Genomic DNA, 22,500 nt, shown 5'->3' with positions numbered 1-22,500 from the left:
AGATATTGACAAAGTGATTTAGGAAACTCGAATTTCACTTTTCATGAGGTTTGATCATTTATGGTGACTGGCCAAGTATGATGTGACTTAGATGCATATGCTGAGGTACTTCTGTATGCGCAGCTATTTTTGTATGAAAATATCCATTAGTGTTTATGTGTATATACAACAACGTGCAATTATAAAAACCATAATGCCCGCTTAACTTCTCAATGGATAAAAATTACTATGATAATGTGACTACAAGATAGATAGATAGATAGAATAACTATATTATACATTTTGAGCTTGTGTTAAAAATTCTTGCGCTTCAAAAGTTCAAGGAAGGTGCAATACATTACTACCCTAATGCTATTCCCCTTTCACTTCAATACATTTTCATCTTTTTGCTGATTTATTCATTTATATTTTCGTTTTTAATGAGTGGGGTCTCTTCTTCCTGTATTTCTCTAAACCTCGTCTTACTTCTTCCTAATGAACACCTTAATATTCTATGGAAGCTTGATTTCAAGTCAAAGGCTCCTGTTCCATATGAATAAGTTTCATCTTTTGAATAATAATAATAATAATAATAATAATAATAATAATAATAATAATAATAATAATAATAATAATAATAATAATAATAATAATGCAGAGGTTAATATCAGGAGAGGGATCTTCCAGGGCGACTCACTGTCCCCACTACTCTTCGTAGTAGCCATGATTCCCATGACAAAAGTTCTACAGAAGATGGATGCCGGGTACCAGCTCAAGAAAAGAGGCAAAAGAATCAACCATCTGATGTTCATGGACGACATGAAGCTGTATGGTAAGAGCATCAAGGATATAGATACCCCTAATCCAGACTGTAAGGGTTGTATCTGGGGACATCAAGATGGAGTTTGGAATAGAAAAATGCGCCTTAGTCAACATACAAAAAGGCAAAGTAATGAAAACTGAAGGGATAAAGCTACCAGATGGGAGCAACATCAAACACATAGATGAGACAGGATACAAATACCTGGGAATAATGGAAGGAGGGGATATAAAACACCAAGAGATGAAGGACACGATCAGGAAAGAATATATGCAGAGACTCAAGGCGATACTCAAGTCAAAACTCAACGCCGGAAATATGATAAAAGCCATAAACACATGGGCAGTGCCAGTAATCAGATACAGCGCAGGAATAGTGGAATGGACGAAGGCAGAACTCCGCAGCATAGATCAGAAAACCAGGAAACATATGACAATACACAAAGCACTACACCCAAGAGCAAATACGGACAGACTATACATAACACGAAAGGAAGGATGGAGAGGACTACTAAGTATAGAGGACTGCGTCAACATCGAGAACAGAGCACTGTGGCAATATCTGAAAACCAGTGAAGACGAGTGGCTAAAGAGTGCATGGGATGAAGAACTAATAAAAGTAGACGAAGACCCAGAAATATACAGAGACAGGAGAATGAAAAGCAGAACAGAGGAATGGCACAACAAACCAATGCACGGACAATGCATGAGACAGACTAAAGAACTGGCCAGCGATGACACATGGCAATGGCTACAGAGGGGAGAGCTAAAGAAGGAAACTGAAGGAAGGATAACAGCGGCACAAGATCAGGCCCTAAGAACCAGATATGTTCAAAGAACGATAGATTGGAAATAACACACTCTCCACATATGTAGGAAGTGCAATACGAAAAATGAAACCATAAACCACATGGTAGCAACGCGAATGCCCGGCACTTGCACAGAACCAGTACAAAAAGAGGCATGATTCAGTGGCAAAAGCCCTCCACTGGAGCCTGTGCAAGAAACATCAGCTACCTTGCAGTAATAAGTGGTACGAGCACAAACCTGAAGGAGTGATAGAAAACGATCAGGCAAGATCCTCTGGGACTATGGTATCAGAACAGATAGGATGATACGTGCAAATAGACCAGACCGTGACGTTGATTGACAAAGTCAAGAAGAAAGTATCACTCTTGATGTCGCAATACCATAGGACACCAGTGTTGAAGAAAAAGAGAGGGAAAAAATAGATAAGTATCAAGATCTGAAAAAAAGAAATAAGAAGGATAATGGATATGCCAGTGGAAATTGTACCCATAATCATAGGAGCACTAGGCACGATCCCAAGATCCCTGAAAAGGAATCTAGAAAAACTAGAGGCTGAAGTAGCTCCAGGACTCATGCAGAAGAGTGTGATCCTAGAAACGGCGCACATAGTAAGAAAAGTGAGGGACTCCTAAGGAGCAGATGCAACCCGGAACCCCATACTATAAATACCACCCAGTCGAATTGAAGGACTTGGTGATAGAGCAAAAAAAAAAAAAAAAAAAAAATAATAATAATAAAAATTAAAATTCATTACTTCAACGTTTCAAATTCTTTCAGCCCATATACTTTAATGAATAAGAATGGTATTGAAGGACTAGGTAACATAATTACCATCAGCAGACATCTGCTGAATCACGGGTAAAAAACTAATAAAAATCCTACGGAATAGTAAATAATGTATGTTCTATGATTTATTTTTGTTGGTGTATAACACACAGTTTAGGGTCAGTGAAATTTTAGTTTGAGATGGTTGTCATTTAATCTGAGAATAGAAATTTTGGGCAACATAGATATTATCATAAATAAAAGTCAATTATAAAATTTGAAACACTGCCGTCCTTTTTGACTTAGCTGATACACAGGTGATACAAAATGAATATCAAGAGGTGTGTAATTCTCCAAATATAGAACTCATTTGCATAGGTTCCATTTTGAAATTCAGAATGGAAATTAGCTGTTTAGGAGAATGTAATTCGGTATCTATTTCCTCCAGATTTTTTTTATTTTTTTATTGAAATGTATCTTTTAGGCATTTGAAAAACGAATGATATATGAATTTTAGGATGAGATCATGGGATAACTATCTAAAAACGATGTATTTGAAATTTTTTTAGTCAAGTGACACAGAAAAGTTCATTCTTTCGCTTCTAGCGAGATTATATTGATAAGTGTAAAAATGATAAGATGTATGATATATCATATATATATATATGTGTATATATATATATATAGTATATATATCTATATATATATATAAATGGAAACATAATATATTAACAGAAGAAAACTTTAAATGAATTTTTAATTAAGATTTCAGGTTCACGCTTGAAGCTGAGGGAATACAATCAAAGCTAGCTGGAGGGAAACAAATCAAAGCTAGCTGAAGGCTGAGGAATATCAAAGCTAGCTCTATTCAGACTTACTATTTTCATATCTTTCTTTCTCTTTATTTAAAAACCCTTAAAACAGTTTACTAAGGGCCAATTAGACAAAGCTGACTTTATGTCCAACGAGGTATATATATATATATATATATATATATATATTCATATAGATATATATATATATATATGTATATATATATATATTGTATATATATATATATATATATATATATATATATTTAGGATATATATATATATATATATAATATATATATATATATATATATCATATATATATATAGATATGTATATTATATATATAGTATATATATATATATATATATACATATCTATATATATATATATATATATATATATATATATATATTATTCCATGCACACACCACACACACACACACACACCACCACATATATATATATATATATATATATATATATTATATATATGAAATTTTTAATTAAAGGTTTCAGGTTCACGCTGAAGCTGAGGGAATACAAATCAAAAGCTAGCTCTATCAGCAATTACTATTTTCATTTTTTTCTCTTTATTTAAAAATCCTGAAACAGTTTACTAAAGGGGCAATTAGACAAGCTGACTTTATGTCAAAGGTATATGTATGTATAAATATATATAATATATATATATATATATATATATATATATATATACATGCAATATATATATATATATATATATATTATATAATATATAATATATATATATATATACACACACATGTATGTATATATATATTATATATATATATATATATATATATGTATACAATGTATGTATATAATATATATATATATATATATATATATATATATATTATAATATATATGTAACATGTATGTATGTATATATATAATATATATATATAATAATATATATACATATATGTATGTTATATATATATATATATATATATATATATATATAATATATATATATATATATATAATATGTTATACATATATGATATGTATATATATAGTATAATATATATATATATATATATATATATATATATAAATAAATATATATATATATATATAATATATATATATAAATATAATATATATATAATATATATATATATATATAATATTATATATAATCATTTTAGCACGTGATTCGTTTTTATATATACATACATAGAGAGAGAGAGAGAGAGAGAGAGTGAGAGAGAGAGAAAGAGAGAATCCATTGATCCACTCTACCAGATATCTCTGTATTTGTAATAGCCCCAATGAACTATTAACTTCTATATTTTTTCCTGATTTTACGCCATGCTTGTCACTACAAGCTTGCACAAAAAAAAAAAAAAAAAAAAAAACTTGAACTTCTACTGAGGAGAATCGAACTCGCACTTACATCGATTTTGGATGGTGTTAACGTGAATGACTGCATGTTTTTGATTAACTAATGATATTTTTTTACTTTCAAATTTTCAGTCATAGATAATCCATTCATATGAAATTCATTATACTTTGAGGGTAACTTATCCTACGGGGCTAGGATTCGAGCGCAGACCTTAATGGGATTGTGGATCGTGTTGATATCTCTCTCTCTCTCTCTCTCTCTCTCTCTCTCTCTCTCTCTCTCTCATCTATCATATATATATATATAGTATATATATATATATATATATATATATATATATATATATATATATATATATATGCATATATATATATATATATATATATAAAAATAGAGAGAGAAGAGAGAGAGATAGAGAGAGAGAGAGAGAGAGAGAGAAAGAGAGCTAAAAAATAGACATGAGCTTTCAAAATGCTTGAAAGTTCCAGAAAATAGGATATTTATTGATCTAAAAGGTATTCATAAGTCTGTTATTCTATCATTACTTCATTGGCTAAAAAAAAGCAATATCAGTGATTAATGAAGGCTTTTTTTTCTTATAATCATGAGAGTACAGTACTTGAAAGTATTGTTACTTCATGAATTTGTAAATCAACCTTCTTGAAATTTCAAAGGTCAGTAACTATTACGTTGCAAGTAAGGGCGGTCTGCATCCAAGCTTCATATTACAGCAGATTTTCAGTTATATTTTTAGAATTATAATTATGTGAGAAAAAATAGAACTAATATAAAAACAATTTCTTTAAAATGATACTGAAGAGATATAGCTATAGTTGTATAGCCATTAATTCCTGGAAACTCAATCATGAAATTGTTTACCCAATGAAGGTTTTTTTTATCATATTATCATAATCATGAGTATGAAGACATTCGTACTCATTTTTTATTTATTCTAAATTTATTTGGTAACTTGTGGATGCCCAATTAAAACCTCAGATAAATGCAGAATTTATTCAGTAATAAATATCATAAATACACCGGGCCATAGTCCTTCTCTTTATTTGGACTCGTTGGAGTCGTAGCGGTATCTGGGCCTCTCGAAGGACTCAGCGGAGCCTGACTCAGCTGAGGCGCTTCCTTCATAGTTGACCTCAGCTACGTAACCTGAGTCTCCGTCGACGAAATACTTGACAGTCTGCAGGCGACCGTCGGGGAGCTCGACGTAGTAGGATCCCTGAGTGTCGTCTCCGTCACGGGTTTCCTGGTGTCCGAATTCGTTGCTGGAAGGGTCGTGGTCGACGGCCCAGTTGAAGCTGTAACGGGCCTCGCTGGATTCGTAGGACTCCTCAGAGGATCCCTGAAAGGAATAATAGTTGTTATTGATGATAATTTACTTATGGGACTCAAATCTTTGCTGAGAAGTTCTGTATTTCATCAAAGAAGACCATTGGTGTAAAAAAAAGAAAAGAATGAATAATTAAAATTGGATTACCCTTCGTGGAGCGTATTCGAAAGATTCCCTGCTGTCAGCTGCTACAAGGGCAGCCAGGCCCAAGACTACGAGAATTACCTGGAAGAAAAAAAGACAATATTAATCTTAATAACAGGTGGTGTCTTACTAATTTCATTGTCCATCAGATGGGTTTTTGAAATAAATTAAGCAAGAGAGGGACATAAATTCATGGTTAATAATGATATATTAAGATTCAGTTTCCATTATTTTGAATAAGGTAACTATTATTATTATTATTATTATTATTATTATTATTATTATTATTATTATTATTATTATTATTATTATTACATAAGAGCTCTCTCCAGCTCTAATATAAAATAATTAAACTCATCGTGCTTTTTCGAATGAAAATACTAGCTTTATCAAATGGAAAAAAAATAAGTAAGAGGTGCTCAAACTTCCTGTTTAATATTGACATATCAAAGATTTGTTTCCGTCTTTAGAAATAAAGCAACTTTATCATATGACTCTCTCTAACTCCTATATATAGAATAATCAATTTCATCAAGTTTTAAAAAATTACGTACAGTAGTTTTACTGTACCATAAATATGCATAAAAATTTCTGATGAATAAACTAAACACCTGACTGATCTTACCTTTGAGTTCATGTTGACGGTCGACGTACCTAAGTGGAAATGTGTCCTATCCTGATCTAGCTCTGATTTATATATATACACACACATCCCATGACTCATAGGCGTGGTCACGCAAGGTCACGAAGAACTAGTTCTCCTCCTCCCTAGAAGATTTCTAACAGCTGCTGATGTGCAATCTGTTGCTTAGGATTCATTTTTTTTAGGAGATGACGAAATCTGTGTAAGGCCTTAGAAACATACTGTGTACAAGAGGTTTTGGATGCAGTTATTTTTCTGACAATTCGGGTAGTTTTAAGTTTTGTTTGAGAAAATTATTAGAATTATTATTTGTGTAATAGACAATGATAATATTTTTTGATAATTCGTGTAGTTTTAAAGTTTTACTTAAGCAAAACACTAGAATGATTATTTGTGTAATAATAATAATAATAATAATAATAATAATAATAATAATAATAATAATATAATAATAATAAGCTGGACTAATACAAGGAGAGTAATATATGTTCGGTCAATCAATGTTCACACCCAAACTTTTCTGTGGAAATTCGTCTTAAGAAAATGAATAATGAAGTTGAAGCCGAAGAAGAGTAGTCGAGGATGCAGACACCTGAAACCTCCCAAAGTACAGGACCTTAATAATGAATGATTATAATCGGGAATACAGATTTCGATAAACATCTCTGACGACAGAATAACAAGGTTATAGTTTCATCGGTTTGGTCCAATCGACAACATAACAATAAAACTTTATGGCCTTGAATATAAGGGGCGAATCTCTCTCTCTCTCTCTCTCTCTCTCTCTCTCTCTCTCTCTCTCTCTCCATTGTATCAACGCAGTTATAGATATTTTCTCTGTTCAGTCAACTGACCTCACTTGCCAATGTTATCATAACAGGAAAATAGAAACTGAAAAATATTGTTGTTATGGAAGATCACATCATATTTTGAAAGGAATTTCTTAAAGAATTCTCAGATTTGACGTTTAACAGGGGTTGTACCTATGTTTGGCTAAAAAGAAAAAAAATGGGTTACCTTGTCCTTATATTTACGTGAAATTCAGAATCAGTATCATTTTCGTGGCGTTTGCAAAGTTGTGTAGGGAGCAAATGCGATATGTAAATAAGTTGCAATAACTGACGAATTTACTCATCATTGCTTAAGGCCGAGTAATTCTTTTGCATGATAGATTATACCGCCACGACAGCTACAGGTGTATCCAATTATCAACAGAATCATCATCGTTGCATATTATCAAATGCCTGATAAATTTAACAATTAATTTCAAGTATATTATGTCAATCACGTATTCAATGACTTATTGTTGAAAGGACAGATACATTTCAGATGACACTGATTATCTTCAGCTCTCAGAACTGTATTCAAATATGCCAAAATTAAAATTATAAGACAATTTTATCATTAGATTATCGTATTGATTAGGGCGACCACGTGGTCACCGCCAGTCTCACTCTTGGGAGGTAATTTCAAGTATTTTTACTCAAAATAGAGGAGCTGACGCCATCTATTGGATGGACGACAGCATTTTGATATATGGGGAATAAGTGTCTCAGAAATTCGTTATAATTCTATTTTTCTCATAAACTACAGACTCAAATCCATTGGAACAGATGAAGTAGCCTTTAATTACAATAGCGTTCACTTACAAGTTAATATTTTAAGTTAACATAATGTAAATAAAAAGTTCATCATCTTAAGTGACGATCAGTTTCACCCTCGACCAAAAATGCCCTCTTCCAACTTAGCGCCAAGTTGATTCAGGACTGCCAACAAGATATAGTAGGCATTCATGTATTGTCAATGAGAAATATAAATCGATTCTGTTGGCACGTAAAAGTATAAATGACTAGCACTTATTATATGTCGTTTTTAGCTCTTTGAATTCTTGATAAAGTGGTACATATTCGTGGATTTTCTTCGCCTAAAACGTGGCAGGTTGGCAATTCTGACTTCACCGGTTCCAAGGAATATAAACAATACCAACAAAAAGAAGTAAGAATTTCCTGTAGAGTAGTATACAACGATTCTAAGGATCATTTAAAAGTATAAGAGACAAACTATAACGATTTAACATATTCACCTTGTTAGATAACTCATAAAAGTGGTACACTGACGTGACTTTTCTGCACCTAAAACCTGGTAGGTTGGCTATTCTGATTGCAACATGCAACGTTTCCAAGGAATGTAAACATCAAACGGTCGTTTAACGTATTTTTCTGGCAGAATATTTACATATAAGACATGCTTAGGAAACAAAATAATAAATATACTGTAAATTTACACCTTATCCTAATAATTCGAAAGGTATTTATGAAAGAAAATATTATATTCCATGAAATGAATGCAGTCTTCTGTTAGAGAAAATCATTTCAGAATTGTCGGGGGCAATTTTAGAAGCTTTTGATAAAGAAAAAATTATATTGGAAGTGATACTAAAGTTAATTTTTCTCTTTATTCTCGAGTATCTACAAAGCATAGCATAAATGTGTTTAACCAAATGGATTTTCAAAATGATTATAATTCTAACTCGCTGGATGTATTTTTAATGAATTCTTTACTCTCACTTTGTTAATGAAAGTTGGTAAATTAAGTTACTGATAAAAAGTTCTGATACTTAAAAATGACCGGTTGTCTTAGTGCTCCGTTATATATTTTTAAACTTAAGCACATTCTTTTAATGATATTAGTCGTAATTAAATTTAGAGCATTTAAAGCGATGTTGTGAAAGACTTTTGATAGAGGATCTGGAATTTTTTTCATTATCAGGGAGTGTTGTCTTCCTTTTTTGAATAATTGTCAATAATTTAAGATCCAATGTGAATCGTGGAGCCTTAAGCAGTTGAATTGCCTTGTGGTGAATATGAAGCAATTGAAGTACAATAAATTTGTTGGCCCTGTTCCCAGCATTGTATCTCTCTCTCTCTCTCTCTCTCTCTCTCTCTCTCTCTCTCTCTATATATATATATATATATATATATATATATATATATATATATATATATATATATATATATATATATATATATATATACTATATATATATATATATATATATATATATATATATATATATATTATACATATATATATATATATATATATATATATATATATATATATATATATATATATATATATATATCATATACATATATATTCCAACTACCTTATTCTTATAATAGTGAATTGTCAGGTTTTATAGACACGACCGAAGTTCCATGCTGATAATATATTTGAAAATAAATAAAGATAATAAATAATCAAAGTGTTGCCATGTTGAAAGTTGAGATCGCAAATGGATTAAGGAATCTATTTGGACTCGTTGGAGTCGTAGCGGTATCTGGGCCTCTCGAAGGACTCAGCGGAGCCTGACTCGGCTGAGGCGCTTCCTTCGTAGTTGACCTCAGCTACGTAGCCTGAGTCTCCGTCGACGAAATACTTGACAGTCTGAAGGCGACCGTCGGGGAGCTCGACGTAGTAGGATCCCTGAGTGTCGTCTCCGTCACGGGTTTCCTGGTGTCCGAATTCGTTGCTGGAAGGGTCGTGGTCGACGGCCCAGTTGAAGCTGTATTTAGCTTCGCTGGATTCGTAGGACTCCTCGGAGGATCCCTGGAATTTATGATAAGAAAGAAGTTGATTATTCATTACTGAACTAGCAATTGTATATCAATTTCTGATTTGTTTATTTTTTGATCAATGACTAAAAGGACTTCGTACTCAAATGAAGGAATTGTCTTACCCTTCGTGGGGCGTATTCGAAGGATTCCCTGCTGTCGGCAGCTACCATGGCTGCAAGGCCAAGGACTACGATGATTACCTGAAAAAATGATTTAATTCCAATTACCAAAACATTACTTAGCATAGCAAAGAAAATGTGATCACTACCACAATACTACTCTTAATATATTTTTTTTACAATAATAAAATAATAATAATAATACTAATAATAATAATAATAATAAAATAATTATAATACTAAGAATATAATAATAATAATAATAATAATATATGCTTTAGTTCGCTTAAAATATACTGGTGTGAGTTTCATAAATAGATTACAAATGTAGGTATATGTAAGTACGTATTACTAGATTACAAAAATAACTAAAAATGTAGGTATATGTAAGTACGTATAGAATATAACCACATTATTATTACTACTACTTCTAATTATTATTATTATTATTATTATTATTATTATTATTATTATTATTATTATTATTATTATTATTATTATTATCGAGAAGATGAACCCTATTCCTGAGGAAAAAGGACAATTAACTTGAAATTCAAGCTTCCAAAGAATATTATGGCGTCCATTAGAAAGAAGTAATAAGATGTAATGGGAAATGCAGAAAAAAAAGAGATCTCTCATTATAAAAAAAAAAAATTTAATTAACAAATTATCAGATATATAAAAACGTAAGCACTTTACAAATTAAAAATTAACCAAAGACCTTCTTCCCTTCGACTACCTTAGCGTTCATGTTGACTGTGGAAGTACCCTTGTAAGTGTCTTTTGTCCCGTACTGGGGTCAATATATACCAGGGTGGTTCACAGGCGTGGCCTCGCGTGACCTTCTGGGGAACTAGTCCATCCATATACCATTGCTTCGTCGCTACTGCAATCTCTTGCAAAGGATCTAGAAAAAAAAAAGAATAGTTTGGCAAGTGTCTGAATGTTAAGGTGAGTCTTGTGTGTGTTTATTGATGAATAGATTTCCATCAAGTTCAGCTGTTAGTGTGTAAGGTTTTCGGTATATTTTTGGTTTAATGTATTGCAGAATTAGCATATGTTAATCGATGATATACTTAAATGGAAACTAAGACGAAATATTTCTTAGTTTTATGTCCATATCTGTTCTGTATGCATATATATGTATATACACATGAACATAATATATATATATATATATATATATATATATATATATATATAACATATATATATATACATACATATATAGTATATATATATATATATAATATATATATACTACATATATATTCAGAATTAACTCAAGACCAGTTCACCATATCCACAAGTAGAACATACACACACATATATAGGTATAAAGTAATATTAGATATATATATATATATTATTAATAATATATAATATATATATATATATATGTATATATATAGGTATATAGATATATTATATATATATATATATATATACGTATGATATATATATATATATATATATATATATATATCCCCCTTCTCCCCGACAAAAAACGCACAAATTAACAACTCTGTAAGATCTCTCGTTTCTGCCCTTTTTCCTGAACTTCCTGCTATAAAAGGCTAGGGGATGGAATTTCCCATCAAACTTTTGCATAAGGCAATCACCTATACCTTCCTGGCTTGCATGAGCCACTAATGTAAAAGGTTTGCTAAAATCTGGAAACTTTAAAACAGGGGGATTCATTAGCGCGTCCTTGAGCTTTTGAAAACTCTCCGCCTAGGGTTCCTTCCATTAAAATTGAACGTCTTCCGGCAATACATCAGTTAGGGGAGCTGCTATATTAGAAAACCCTTTCGCCAACTTCCTGAAGAAACCGCCGATACCCATGAAGGACTTAATCTCTTTCTTTGAACTGGGGGTGCGAAAATTCGCTATTTCTTTGACTTTTTCGTCATTTACTCTAACCCCTTCCTTAGATATGACATGCCCTAGATATATGATTTGCTTTTTCAAGAACGAACACTTTGCTAGCTTAATTTTCAACCCCGCTAATCTAAGCCTCCTAAGTACTTCTGTAAGCACTTCCAGGTGTTGCGCGACCGTGTCTGTTGCGACCAATATGTCATCCATATACACAAAAATATTTTTGCCAAATAACCTGTTCAAAACTGTGTTCACCAATCTGGTAAAGGTCATCGGACTGCCCGATAAACCAAAAGGCATTCGCGTAAATTCATAGTGTCCCTTGGGCACTGAAAAAGCCGTATATTCCTTGCTACTTTCACTAAGAGGGACCTGCAAAAAACCCTGCGCCAGATCAATTGAGCTATAGATATTATGTCCCCCGATTTCAACAAAAAGATCAGGTATGCACGCGACTGGATAGCGGTCAGGGATCGTCTTTTCATTTGAACGTCTAAAATCGACGCATACGCGGACAGAACCGTCCTTCTTAGGCACCGCTAGCAAGGGAAAATTGTAAGGAGACATGCTAGGTCTAATGATTCCTTCTTCTCCCATCTATTGACTTCTTTCTCTACCTTTTCTCTGATTTTGAAAGGTATGCGGTATGCAGGAATATAAATAGGTTTTGTGCCACTCTCCAAATTTACCTTATACTCTAACACGTTAGTCAACCCAAATTTATCACCTTGTAAGGCTATCGTATCCCCAAATTCTGCCAAGAGCTCACTTATCGCTTCAACATGTTCACTATAATCTGCATGAGCTAAATGTTCTCTAAATATTCGTTTCCTTGATTGCATTTCTGCCTCTGAAAACTCAGGTATCCCCTCTATGATAGCCACTGAACCAGTATCACGACTCCAATCTTGGAAATCCAATATATATGTATTCCTCTGGTATCTCCTAACTGTATCATTACAGTTTAGTAACTCCAACCACGTGGTTCCATCCATGGATACACTGTTCACCGATGCCGTGCTAATAACCCCTCTAAGCCTCTCGCTATTTTCAATAACACACACATCTGTAGGTTTTCCCACTTCCCTCAATTTGACTTTTACTATAGTCTTTGAACCAGGTAATAACACAATATCTTCGGATAAAACACCTCTATATTTGTTGTTAGTATCTCCCCTTTCCACCACCCCATACACATTACCACCTTAGTATCATCCCCAGCATTGTTAGTATCAGAAATAACATCAACATTAGTATCAACATCCCCATCCATAATATCATCACCACAATTGTTATCGCCATGAACTCCGATAGAATCCCGCTATTATTATCACCAAGCACATCTCCTTTTTCAATAATCTCCATGTCCTCCGTTCTAATCATGTCCTCATAAGGAAGAAAAACACCAAGTATTCCGATTGTTATCCCATTAACACCTGCATGTATCAAAATCTTGTGTCTCCTACACGCAGGATGACCCAGCAAAAGTCTGTTGCCCAACGCAATCCCTTTCATTACCAAAAATGGTTCTGTTAGTACTCTGTCACCGAGAGTAAACTGTATTTGAACACAACCCAGGGTATTTAATGTATGGGCTTGCACATCGCACACCGTCTCCGTTGAGGGTTGCAAAGGGTAATTTTATAAAGACCCCTGAGGTCCCTCACCATATCTCCATGTTCCTTTGAGCCATAAGCTGCTTTCAAAAATGCTTGCAAATCAGTCCAGGTACAACATTTTGCAAATTGGAAACTTCTGCAACGATGAGAGTCACCTTTATTGAAATCTAGCAAAACTTTCGCCTCTCTAAACGCCTCTATATCATCCATTATATTTTTTGCGCTTAAATAATTATTCACACTTTCAATAAATATTTGCACTGGCTGAGATAACACACCATCTACAATTCACCTAAACGGGCTCACGCCCGCACTCACGTTCGTTACGTAATGTAACAGCGTTGTGGTACTCTTAGCATCCGCCATTTTCCTCTCTTTACGGAAGCTCTTATGTTCTATAAGATTCCCTGATCTCAGTAACATCAATGTATTTATATACACACAAAACCCAATCCAGAAAAATTAATAAAAATTTTCCCCAATAATGGATAACAAAAACCAAACGTGCCCCACTCCCAGAATATCATCCCCACAAAACAAAAAAAAAAAAAAAACAAAAAAAAAAAAAAAAAAAATAGGGAGGGGATAGAAAAAGGAAAAAAGGTGCAAAATGCTTACTAAGCGATCCAACCCAGTGACACTCAGATTCTCGCCTCCCTCTCTCTCTCTCTCTCTCTCAGGGCGTGACTCACAACAACCAAAAACCTCGCTCGTGACATTACAAAAACCGCCCCCCCAAGTCCGTCGAATTTCGAGAGACATCAAAACAAAAACACCCTTCGAGTAAATTTATCACAAAAAAAAAAGAATCAAAACAAAACAAAAAATAAAGAAGGAGAAAAGAAGAAAGAAACATAAAATCACACTCACATCTTCATATGACTGGAAACCGAATTCGTATACGGATTGCAAATATGTGTAGCCTATTCACCACACTCGTGAAACACTTAAATATGACAAAAATTAAACTTTTTCCATTTTCCTACCAAAAAATATATGTCTAACTAGTCACCAGTCTCTTCGTTAGCATACCTACAGCCTATAAAATGTATAAAAAGCTTGTTAAACCGCTGCCACCACTATACTCCCCCCCCTTTTGACAAAACTGCACAAATTAACAACTCTTACCTGTGGCAGCAGGAGCCCTCTATCTGCAAGCATGTCACTAGGCTATTAAGCTCACATAAATACAAAAATATACTATTTTTTACCCAAAGCAGATGAACATAAAATAAAACAAAATGATTAATAAGTCATAGTGATAAAAACCCAAGTCTGCCCCACAAAGAAAACTATTAAGTTATCATTCCACTCTCCTGGCTTAGTCTAAGTAATCACTCCTAGACTCAAAATGTCAATTGTTACATTGTATTAGTCAAGTTTAGAGAATCCCATCTCTAGTATCATGGTATAGAGCCCATCTGTAATAAAGATATATTTGTTACATTTCTTATAACACAATATTAAGTAAAGGGATACACTTCACACTTCTCTCTTTTCAAAGGCAACTGTTTCTAAGTTATTTAAGATATGTGCCATACCTTGAGATGGGTTTTCTCCCGAAACTTGGCGCTCCCTCAACCGTCTTTCTTCCTATCACAAAGGAATGTGTCTTTCCCTCGAGTGCCTTGATCAGTCAGACCTATGATATACATACAAACAAATGTACATACCCACCTCGCCTCAAAACCGCCTGTGGTAACAGTACGGACAGCCACCAGCTTAAAAACGCATATGCATCATATTCCTTCATTCAAGAAGGCTGTTTCTACAGTGCTCTCTGTCTGAGCAGCTGATATAGTATGTATTTCAATTCACTAACACATCAATTCATACCTGTAAGATATATATATATATATATATATTAGTATATATATTTATATAATATATTATATATATATATATATATATAATATATATATCTATATTCTGGAATTGGGACTCTAAAGACCAGAGCACCATATTCACTAGTAAAACACATACTTATTCATTTCTCCAACATTTTGGGTATGGCATACTAATCCTTATCTGAACCTCTGAGTATATCTGTACAGCAAACTCCCAAGTGACTGATGTCTTATATCTTCATTCGTCTTTTAATCATCATACTCTATTCTTTCAAACATATATTCCTTCAAGATAGTATACGTTTCTATTTCTTCGTAAACCCAAATAATTCTTGCCTGCCAAAAGGTTTGTCTTACAGTCAAATACTCTTGAATATCTACGCATGTCTTTTTTTTTTTTTTAATACTGAATATTCTTTGGAAGCTTGAATTTCAAGTTGATGGCCCCTGTAGGGTTGTTCCATATGACTAGGGTTCATCTTCTGAATAATACTAAAGATTAACAGTCATGCAATCACAGGAACAAACAAACTGAACCAAACATGAGACACCTTTGCCGTTGGTATAACAAGATCAAGCTCAACTTGTTTACATTTTATTTATATGTGGATTTATATCCTTTCGTTTCACGTGTTAAAAGGCAGTTTGTAATTGTCTCCTCCCATCTTTCTACTTACACTGTGAAGTATTTTACGAAGACAAATTAATGTATCAATAATGAGTAAGAAATGTTATAATGCCTGGGTATGGAGCCTAAACACAATAAGACCGCGATGTCTTTGTCTATATGTGAGTGAGTAATTTAATTTAAAAAAAATGAATTAGTGTATTTTGACCGTGATCGACAATGATATCGTGTCAATTGTCTTATTTCCTCTGGATTACATTATCCTAAACGAAATTCAGTATTTGAGTAACTACTGAAAAAGTTTAGCCTACGTTAAAAGATAATTTCGAGTATAAAATTAAGGGTTAGCTGATTCCATGCGTACTAGAAAGCTGAAGCCTATGTGTAAAATTTAAACACGAGCAGTTATCTTTAGGAAATTTAATATGGTTAGTAGTTTTGATTATTTTATATATATATTTTCCTTTTAATTCTGTTAAAAATCTTCCTCGCGCGCTCTCATGTCACCTGGAAGTAGTATTCATTCATTTACAAGTATTCGTGTTTGGTGAAAAGACTTTTCTCTCAGTTTTGGAATATAAAGGTGCAAGACACAAGACAGTTTCATATTTCTTTGATTTTTTTTGTCGTAATTCTAAAGCTTAGGAACAAATTCGTTAGTTACAGTAAATCATTTCCCTTCCGTGAATATTCTGATTTTCTAATGGTTGAAACGTCTATCGGAATTCTTATGCAACTTTTGATCTTGTTGGAACAATATTATGAACAAAGAGGAAAAATAACACGTAAAAAATGCGCTGAAGTTTCTTCGGCTCAATCGAGATTTCTGTACAATCAAGGCAATCGAAAATAGATCTATCTTTCGGTGGTCTCGGTATAATGCTGCGTGAGCCACGGCCCATGAAATTCAGCCACTCCCCGGTGGTGACCTGGCTTATATTGTTGCGAGACGTATGATTATTATTAAGTTTAACAATAAGTAAAATAAAAACCACTGAGGCTAGAAGGTTGCAATTTGGTATGTTAAATGAGTGAAGGGTGTATAATCAATATAACAATTTGCAGCTCTCTAGGGTCAGCAGTTTTTAAGATCTGATGGCGGATGGATAATGCGGGCAGGAAAAAAAGTGCGGACGGACAGACAAAGCCGGGACAATAGTTTTCTTTTCTGAAAAAAAAACAACAACTATAGTCTTTAGATGAAATGCTGGCGTTGATCAAATTACTACTAACAGCTCGTTCATAACCTGTATATATTTACATATAGAATGAAGTTCTATACTTTGTAATATAGATTAAGGATAATTAGAACACGCTTTCTTTTATATTTGTTTACTTTTAATAGGGCATTCTTATTGAACGACCTCTCCAGTAAGAGCGTCCCTTGAGTTGAAAACAGACTATTACACAGGTACTGAGATGACATCAAGTGTCTCATTAATGTTCCTCCTGAAAATATCTCGTACTGAGTCTCCTGAGTGCTGATGGTCTACTAGTGGTAAAATACACTTGTTCAATATATATATATATTATTTCTATATATATATATATAATATATATATATAATATATATATATATATATACACACACACACACACACACACACACACACACACACACATATATATATATATATATAAATATATATTATTCATATATTATGAGTATTTATCGATCAGTAGAATTACTGATTTTAATAAGGTTTTGATAAAGGATAAATAAACCATACCAGTACTTGAACTGCATTTATTACCGAATAAATATATTAAATAAATAGTCCTCAGGTCGGTTCCAGTAAGGATGCTGCATGATTAACTTATTTGGACTCGTTGGAGTCGTAGCGGTATCGTGGCCTCTCGAAGGACTCAGCGGAGCCTGACTCGGCTGATGCGCTTCCTTCGTAGTTGACCTCAGCTACGTAGCCTGAGTCTCCGTCGACGAAATACTTGACAGTCTGCAGACGACCATCGGGGAGTTCGACGTAGTAGGATCCCTGAGTGTCGTCTCCGTCACGGGTTTCCTGGTGTCCGAATTCGTTGCTGGAAGGGTCGTGGTCGACGGCCCAGTTGAAGTTGTAATGGGCCTCGCTGGATTCGTAGGACTCCTCGGAGGATCCCTGAAAATCAGGACTCTGCTTTAGTATAGGAATATGACTACGAATTGGGTGTTTTTTAAAAAAAACATTCAATTTCTCAACAGAATTATTGATAGAATAAAAACAATGTTTCTTACCCTTCGTGGGGCATATTCGAAAGATTCCCTGCTGTCAGCTGCTACGAGGGCAGCCAGGCCCAAGACTACGAGAAGTACCTGAAATGAAAATAATCATTTATTAAAATAAGTGAAAATGGCCAGAGGTGGAACACTGTCAGTTTCGACCAGGTGACCTATGACAACTCTCTCTCTCTCTCTCTCTCTCTCTCTCTCTCTCTCTCTCTCTCTCTCTGCAAACTGATTTTCACTGAATAAAAAGGTCTATTGATAATATCTAAGAAGGTATTTTCTAGTTTTTGTTATTTATATATATATATAATACATATATATATATATACATATATATATATATATATATATATATATATATATATATATATATATATATATATATATATGTGTGTGTGTGTGTGTGTGTGTGTGTGTGTGTGTGTGAGCATTATAGAGAGAGAGAGAAAGAGAGAGAGAGAGAGAGAGGATCAACCACTCTTGTGTTATTCAAAACTATTACAACATATAAAAAATGAATAATAATAAAAAAAGACTTCAGGCCGAGACAGACGAACAAAATTATCATTATTATTAAATTATTATTGTTGTTGTTATTATTATTATTATATTATTATTATTATTATTATTATTATTATTATTATTATCATTATTATTATTATTCAGAAGATAGAAGACAGATTATCGACCTATTCACGGACAGAAAATAAACCACCAGCAATAAAAAAGAAAAAAAGATTAAGCACAATAAAAGAGACTATTCATTTTATTTTCCCATGTTTACCTTTGAGTTCATGTTTGCTGACGAAGTTCCTTCGTTGGAATGTAGATCCTGTTATCCTACGGCTGTGTTAAATACCCAAGGATCCTTAGGCGGGGTCGCCTGATGACCTTCGGAAGGTCAGTCTTCTTCTTCTTATTCTTCTGCAACTGAGCCAAGTCATATCGTAATGCTTAGTAGGTCTACTTTACATTTTAGTTTTCTAGGTGCGGGTCCAGTTTTTGAAAGGGGAAATTTTTCCTTTTGTATTAAAATCGTGTTTGTTAAACGCTATTGAGTTTGTATATGATATATATATTTATATATATTATTATATAATATATGTATATATAGATACATTATAATATATATATATATATATAATATGTAATATATATATTATCTTATCTATTATATATATATATATATATCTATATTATAATATATATATAATATTTATGCTTGATATAGCCCTTAGCTTTGCACCACGTTTTAATGGTTCTTTTGTACTTAAGACTTATCCTGTTTTAACAGAATTTATTTACTTTTGTATATATATATATATATATATATATATATATATATATATATATGTATATATATATATATATATGTATACACAAGAATCAAGACAAATTTTTGAAGCTAATATCTACCTTCATTTAAAGATGGCAAGGTTATTATATTTTGCACGGTGCTTCCAATGCATCTCATCTAAAACAAACATCCTATTTCAACATAATCATGCAAACTTATGACAACGATCTACAAGCAAGCAAAGAATGTCAACATCTCACATCACACACAGCTTTCAAAATCGACTCTAATTGAGCAAGAACACCAGAGTTTTCTAGAGAGAGCTACTCCCCTGACATTAAGACTTATCTATTTAGCAACTGTCTCGTGAAATTTAGAAAGAAGAAATTAAAGTGGTTTTAGAGACTCCACCTTCTTCTTCTTCTTCTTCTTCCTCTTCAGTTTCCAGTATATAAGTCCCTGTGAGGCACTGCTAGGCACCAGTTTCTTATCTGCAGTCATGAATAAGGTAGTCTACTGTCTACTCGATAGTTTGTTATTTATTTATTCATTTTTTGGCTAAGTTATCACAATAATTTTCTGAGTTTTTTAAATGGTCTTTATACTAAATGGTTTGTTTTGGCCAAGAAGTTATCAAAATAATTTCCTTGAGGTTTTTTCAATTGATATCTGTGACCAAGACATTGCATTTGCTTAAGATTCTTCCTGAATTATAAGTTTTTTTTCATACACTTGGAACATATTCTATAGCTTCAATGGTTTCTTTCTGTAATGTATAGATTATTTTACACCATGGAATAGATACTGTGGCCTCAGTTGTAAATAAAATTTCTGACACTCAAAATATTTTAGGCCTTTAAAATAAATGAACAGTAAAAGGGTAAGTGTTGACAATTGTCAAACATGGGAGGAAGTTAATTAAAAGGAAATTTTTAGCTGTTTTTTTGTTTTTTCTGGTAATCAAAAACGAAAGTCCTTCGTAAGTTTTACTCACTATGTCCTTTATATTTCAGGCAATTCTTTTACTCTTGGGTCTGGCAGCACTTGTTGCTGCAGACAGCAGGGAATCCTTCGAATATGCCCCACGAAGGGTAAGAAAAACCTATTTTTGTTCTCTCAAAAATTCCGTTGAGAAGTTGAATATTTTAAGAAAATCACTCAATCCGTAGTCATTTTCCTATACTGAAGCCGAATCCTGATTTTCAGGGATCCTCCGAAGAATCATACGAATCCAGCGAGGCCCATTACAACTTCAACTGGGCCGTCGACCACGACCCTTCCAGCAACGAATTCGGACACCAGGAAACCCGTGACGGAGACGACACTCAGGGATCCTACTACGTCGAACTCCCCGACGGTCGTCTGCAGACTGTCAAGTATTTCGTCGACGGAGACTCAGGCTACGTGGCTGAGGTCAACTACGCAGGAAGCGCCTCAGCCGAGTCAGGCTCCGCTGAGTCCTTCGAGAGGCCCAGATACCGCTATGACTCCAACGAGTCCAAGTAAAATTCATTGCACACCGACCTCCGGAACTGTGGCCTAAAACCTACCTGGAATATGTACAGTCTATTTATATCTTAATTTATTAATTAAAGATGAATTTCACGAACATAAATCATTGGTGAATATTATTTCCCACTCCAGATCATTATCTTGCTACCTTAAAACTAGCAAGCAAAAATTGTGTCAGACTTGAAAAATTGTGATGAATTGGGGGTCATGGCCTTATGACGTCAAGCACTATCGAAACATTTTATAAGGAGAAAAATGAGAGAAATTTGTATTTAGAAAATCTAGTTTTGGGTGAATTTTCACTAATGTAAGCAGAACTGTCTGCAAATACATACAATGATTTTGTGGGACACAGTAATTTCTCTCACTGTCAAAATAAAGCATATGTCGCCACTGTATCATTACTATACAAAGTCAATGAATTAGTGTAGTTGCATTTCCCGTGATCTATCATAGTCCTGGTCATTCCAGCAAAACCCCAGTAGGTGGGTGCAAAGTAGGCATTCTATGCAGCGTCCCTTCGTCCCCTAGCTGAAACCCCCTTCCTTCGTTTTAATATATTTTCATTCATAATCTCTTCCGTCTATCATACTTTCCACCCTGTCCTGACAGTTGTTTCACAGGTCAACTGCAAAAGGCTTTCCGCCTGTTACACCTTTGAAACCTTTCTTATTTGCATTTCCCTTTCAGCGCTGAATGACATCGGAAGTCCCAACTCCTGTTCTTTTGGCCTAAATTTCAAATTCCATTCCATTCCAACATATCTTACTTCTCTTCTGTGACACCAAAACTTATTATCATTGTCATCACAGAGCCATTCAGTGTTTATTTTTTTCTGGAAAAGCATAACAACTCAACCGTCCAACACAGATGTTATTCTGACTGGAACTGGATTTTGGAGGGGCCTTAGTAAGGTCGTCTGTGACAGAGCAGTTGTTCTTCTGTCAGTTTCAGCAGAATCTTCACTACAGTGTCATCTGCTGAATCTTTATAATAAGCGTGCCATGTCATTAAAAGGATTTTGTATTTATTTTGCTACAATATATAACGTTTATTTTGTA

General features: G+C 33.4%; 4 protein-coding genes across 4 annotated transcripts; 1 reads left to right on the top strand and 3 right to left on the bottom strand.

Moving 5' to 3' along the window:
* Positions 1-5,557: 5,557 nt before the first annotated feature.
* Positions 5,558-6,724, bottom strand: LOC135194873 (pro-resilin-like). Its single transcript, XM_064221064.1, has 3 exons — positions 6,675-6,724; positions 6,053-6,130; positions 5,558-5,917 (listed from the first exon to the last, which is right to left on the bottom strand). The coding sequence occupies exons 1-3, from the start codon at positions 6,684-6,686 to the stop codon at positions 5,618-5,620; spliced, it is 390 nt and encodes a 129-aa protein (XP_064077134.1). The 5' UTR covers positions 6,687-6,724; the 3' UTR covers positions 5,558-5,617.
* Positions 6,725-9,909: 3,185 nt separating this feature from the next.
* LOC135194875 (pro-resilin-like) lies at positions 9,910-11,230 on the bottom strand. Its single transcript, XM_064221067.1, has 3 exons — positions 11,171-11,230; positions 10,435-10,512; positions 9,910-10,304 (listed from the first exon to the last, which is right to left on the bottom strand). Exons 1-3 carry the CDS (start codon positions 11,180-11,182, stop codon positions 10,005-10,007), a joined length of 390 nt encoding a protein of 129 aa, XP_064077137.1. The 5' UTR covers positions 11,183-11,230; the 3' UTR covers positions 9,910-10,004.
* A 6,909-nt stretch (positions 11,231-18,139) lies between these two features.
* Positions 18,140-19,495, bottom strand: LOC135226853 (pro-resilin-like). The gene is made up of 3 exons (XM_064266544.1): positions 19,415-19,495; positions 18,640-18,717; positions 18,140-18,523 (listed from the first exon to the last, which is right to left on the bottom strand). The coding sequence occupies exons 1-3, from the start codon at positions 19,424-19,426 to the stop codon at positions 18,224-18,226; spliced, it is 390 nt and encodes a 129-aa protein (XP_064122614.1). The 5' UTR covers positions 19,427-19,495; the 3' UTR covers positions 18,140-18,223.
* An 866-nt stretch (positions 19,496-20,361) lies between these two features.
* Positions 20,362-21,545, top strand: LOC135226852 (pro-resilin-like). Its single transcript, XM_064266543.1, has 3 exons — positions 20,362-20,435; positions 20,941-21,018; positions 21,134-21,545. Exons 1-3 carry the CDS (start codon positions 20,427-20,429, stop codon positions 21,431-21,433), a joined length of 387 nt encoding a protein of 128 aa, XP_064122613.1. The 5' UTR covers positions 20,362-20,426; the 3' UTR covers positions 21,434-21,545.
* The last annotated feature ends 955 nt before the right edge of the window (positions 21,546-22,500 follow it).

The sequence above is a fragment of the Macrobrachium nipponense genome, chromosome 15 (assembly GCF_015104395.2).
Source record: "Macrobrachium nipponense isolate FS-2020 chromosome 15, ASM1510439v2, whole genome shotgun sequence".
Lineage (NCBI taxonomy): Eukaryota > Metazoa > Arthropoda > Malacostraca > Decapoda > Palaemonidae > Macrobrachium > Macrobrachium nipponense.
The sequence above is the reverse complement of the archived record's forward strand: the minus strand, read 5'-3'. Positions and strand labels throughout refer to the sequence as shown.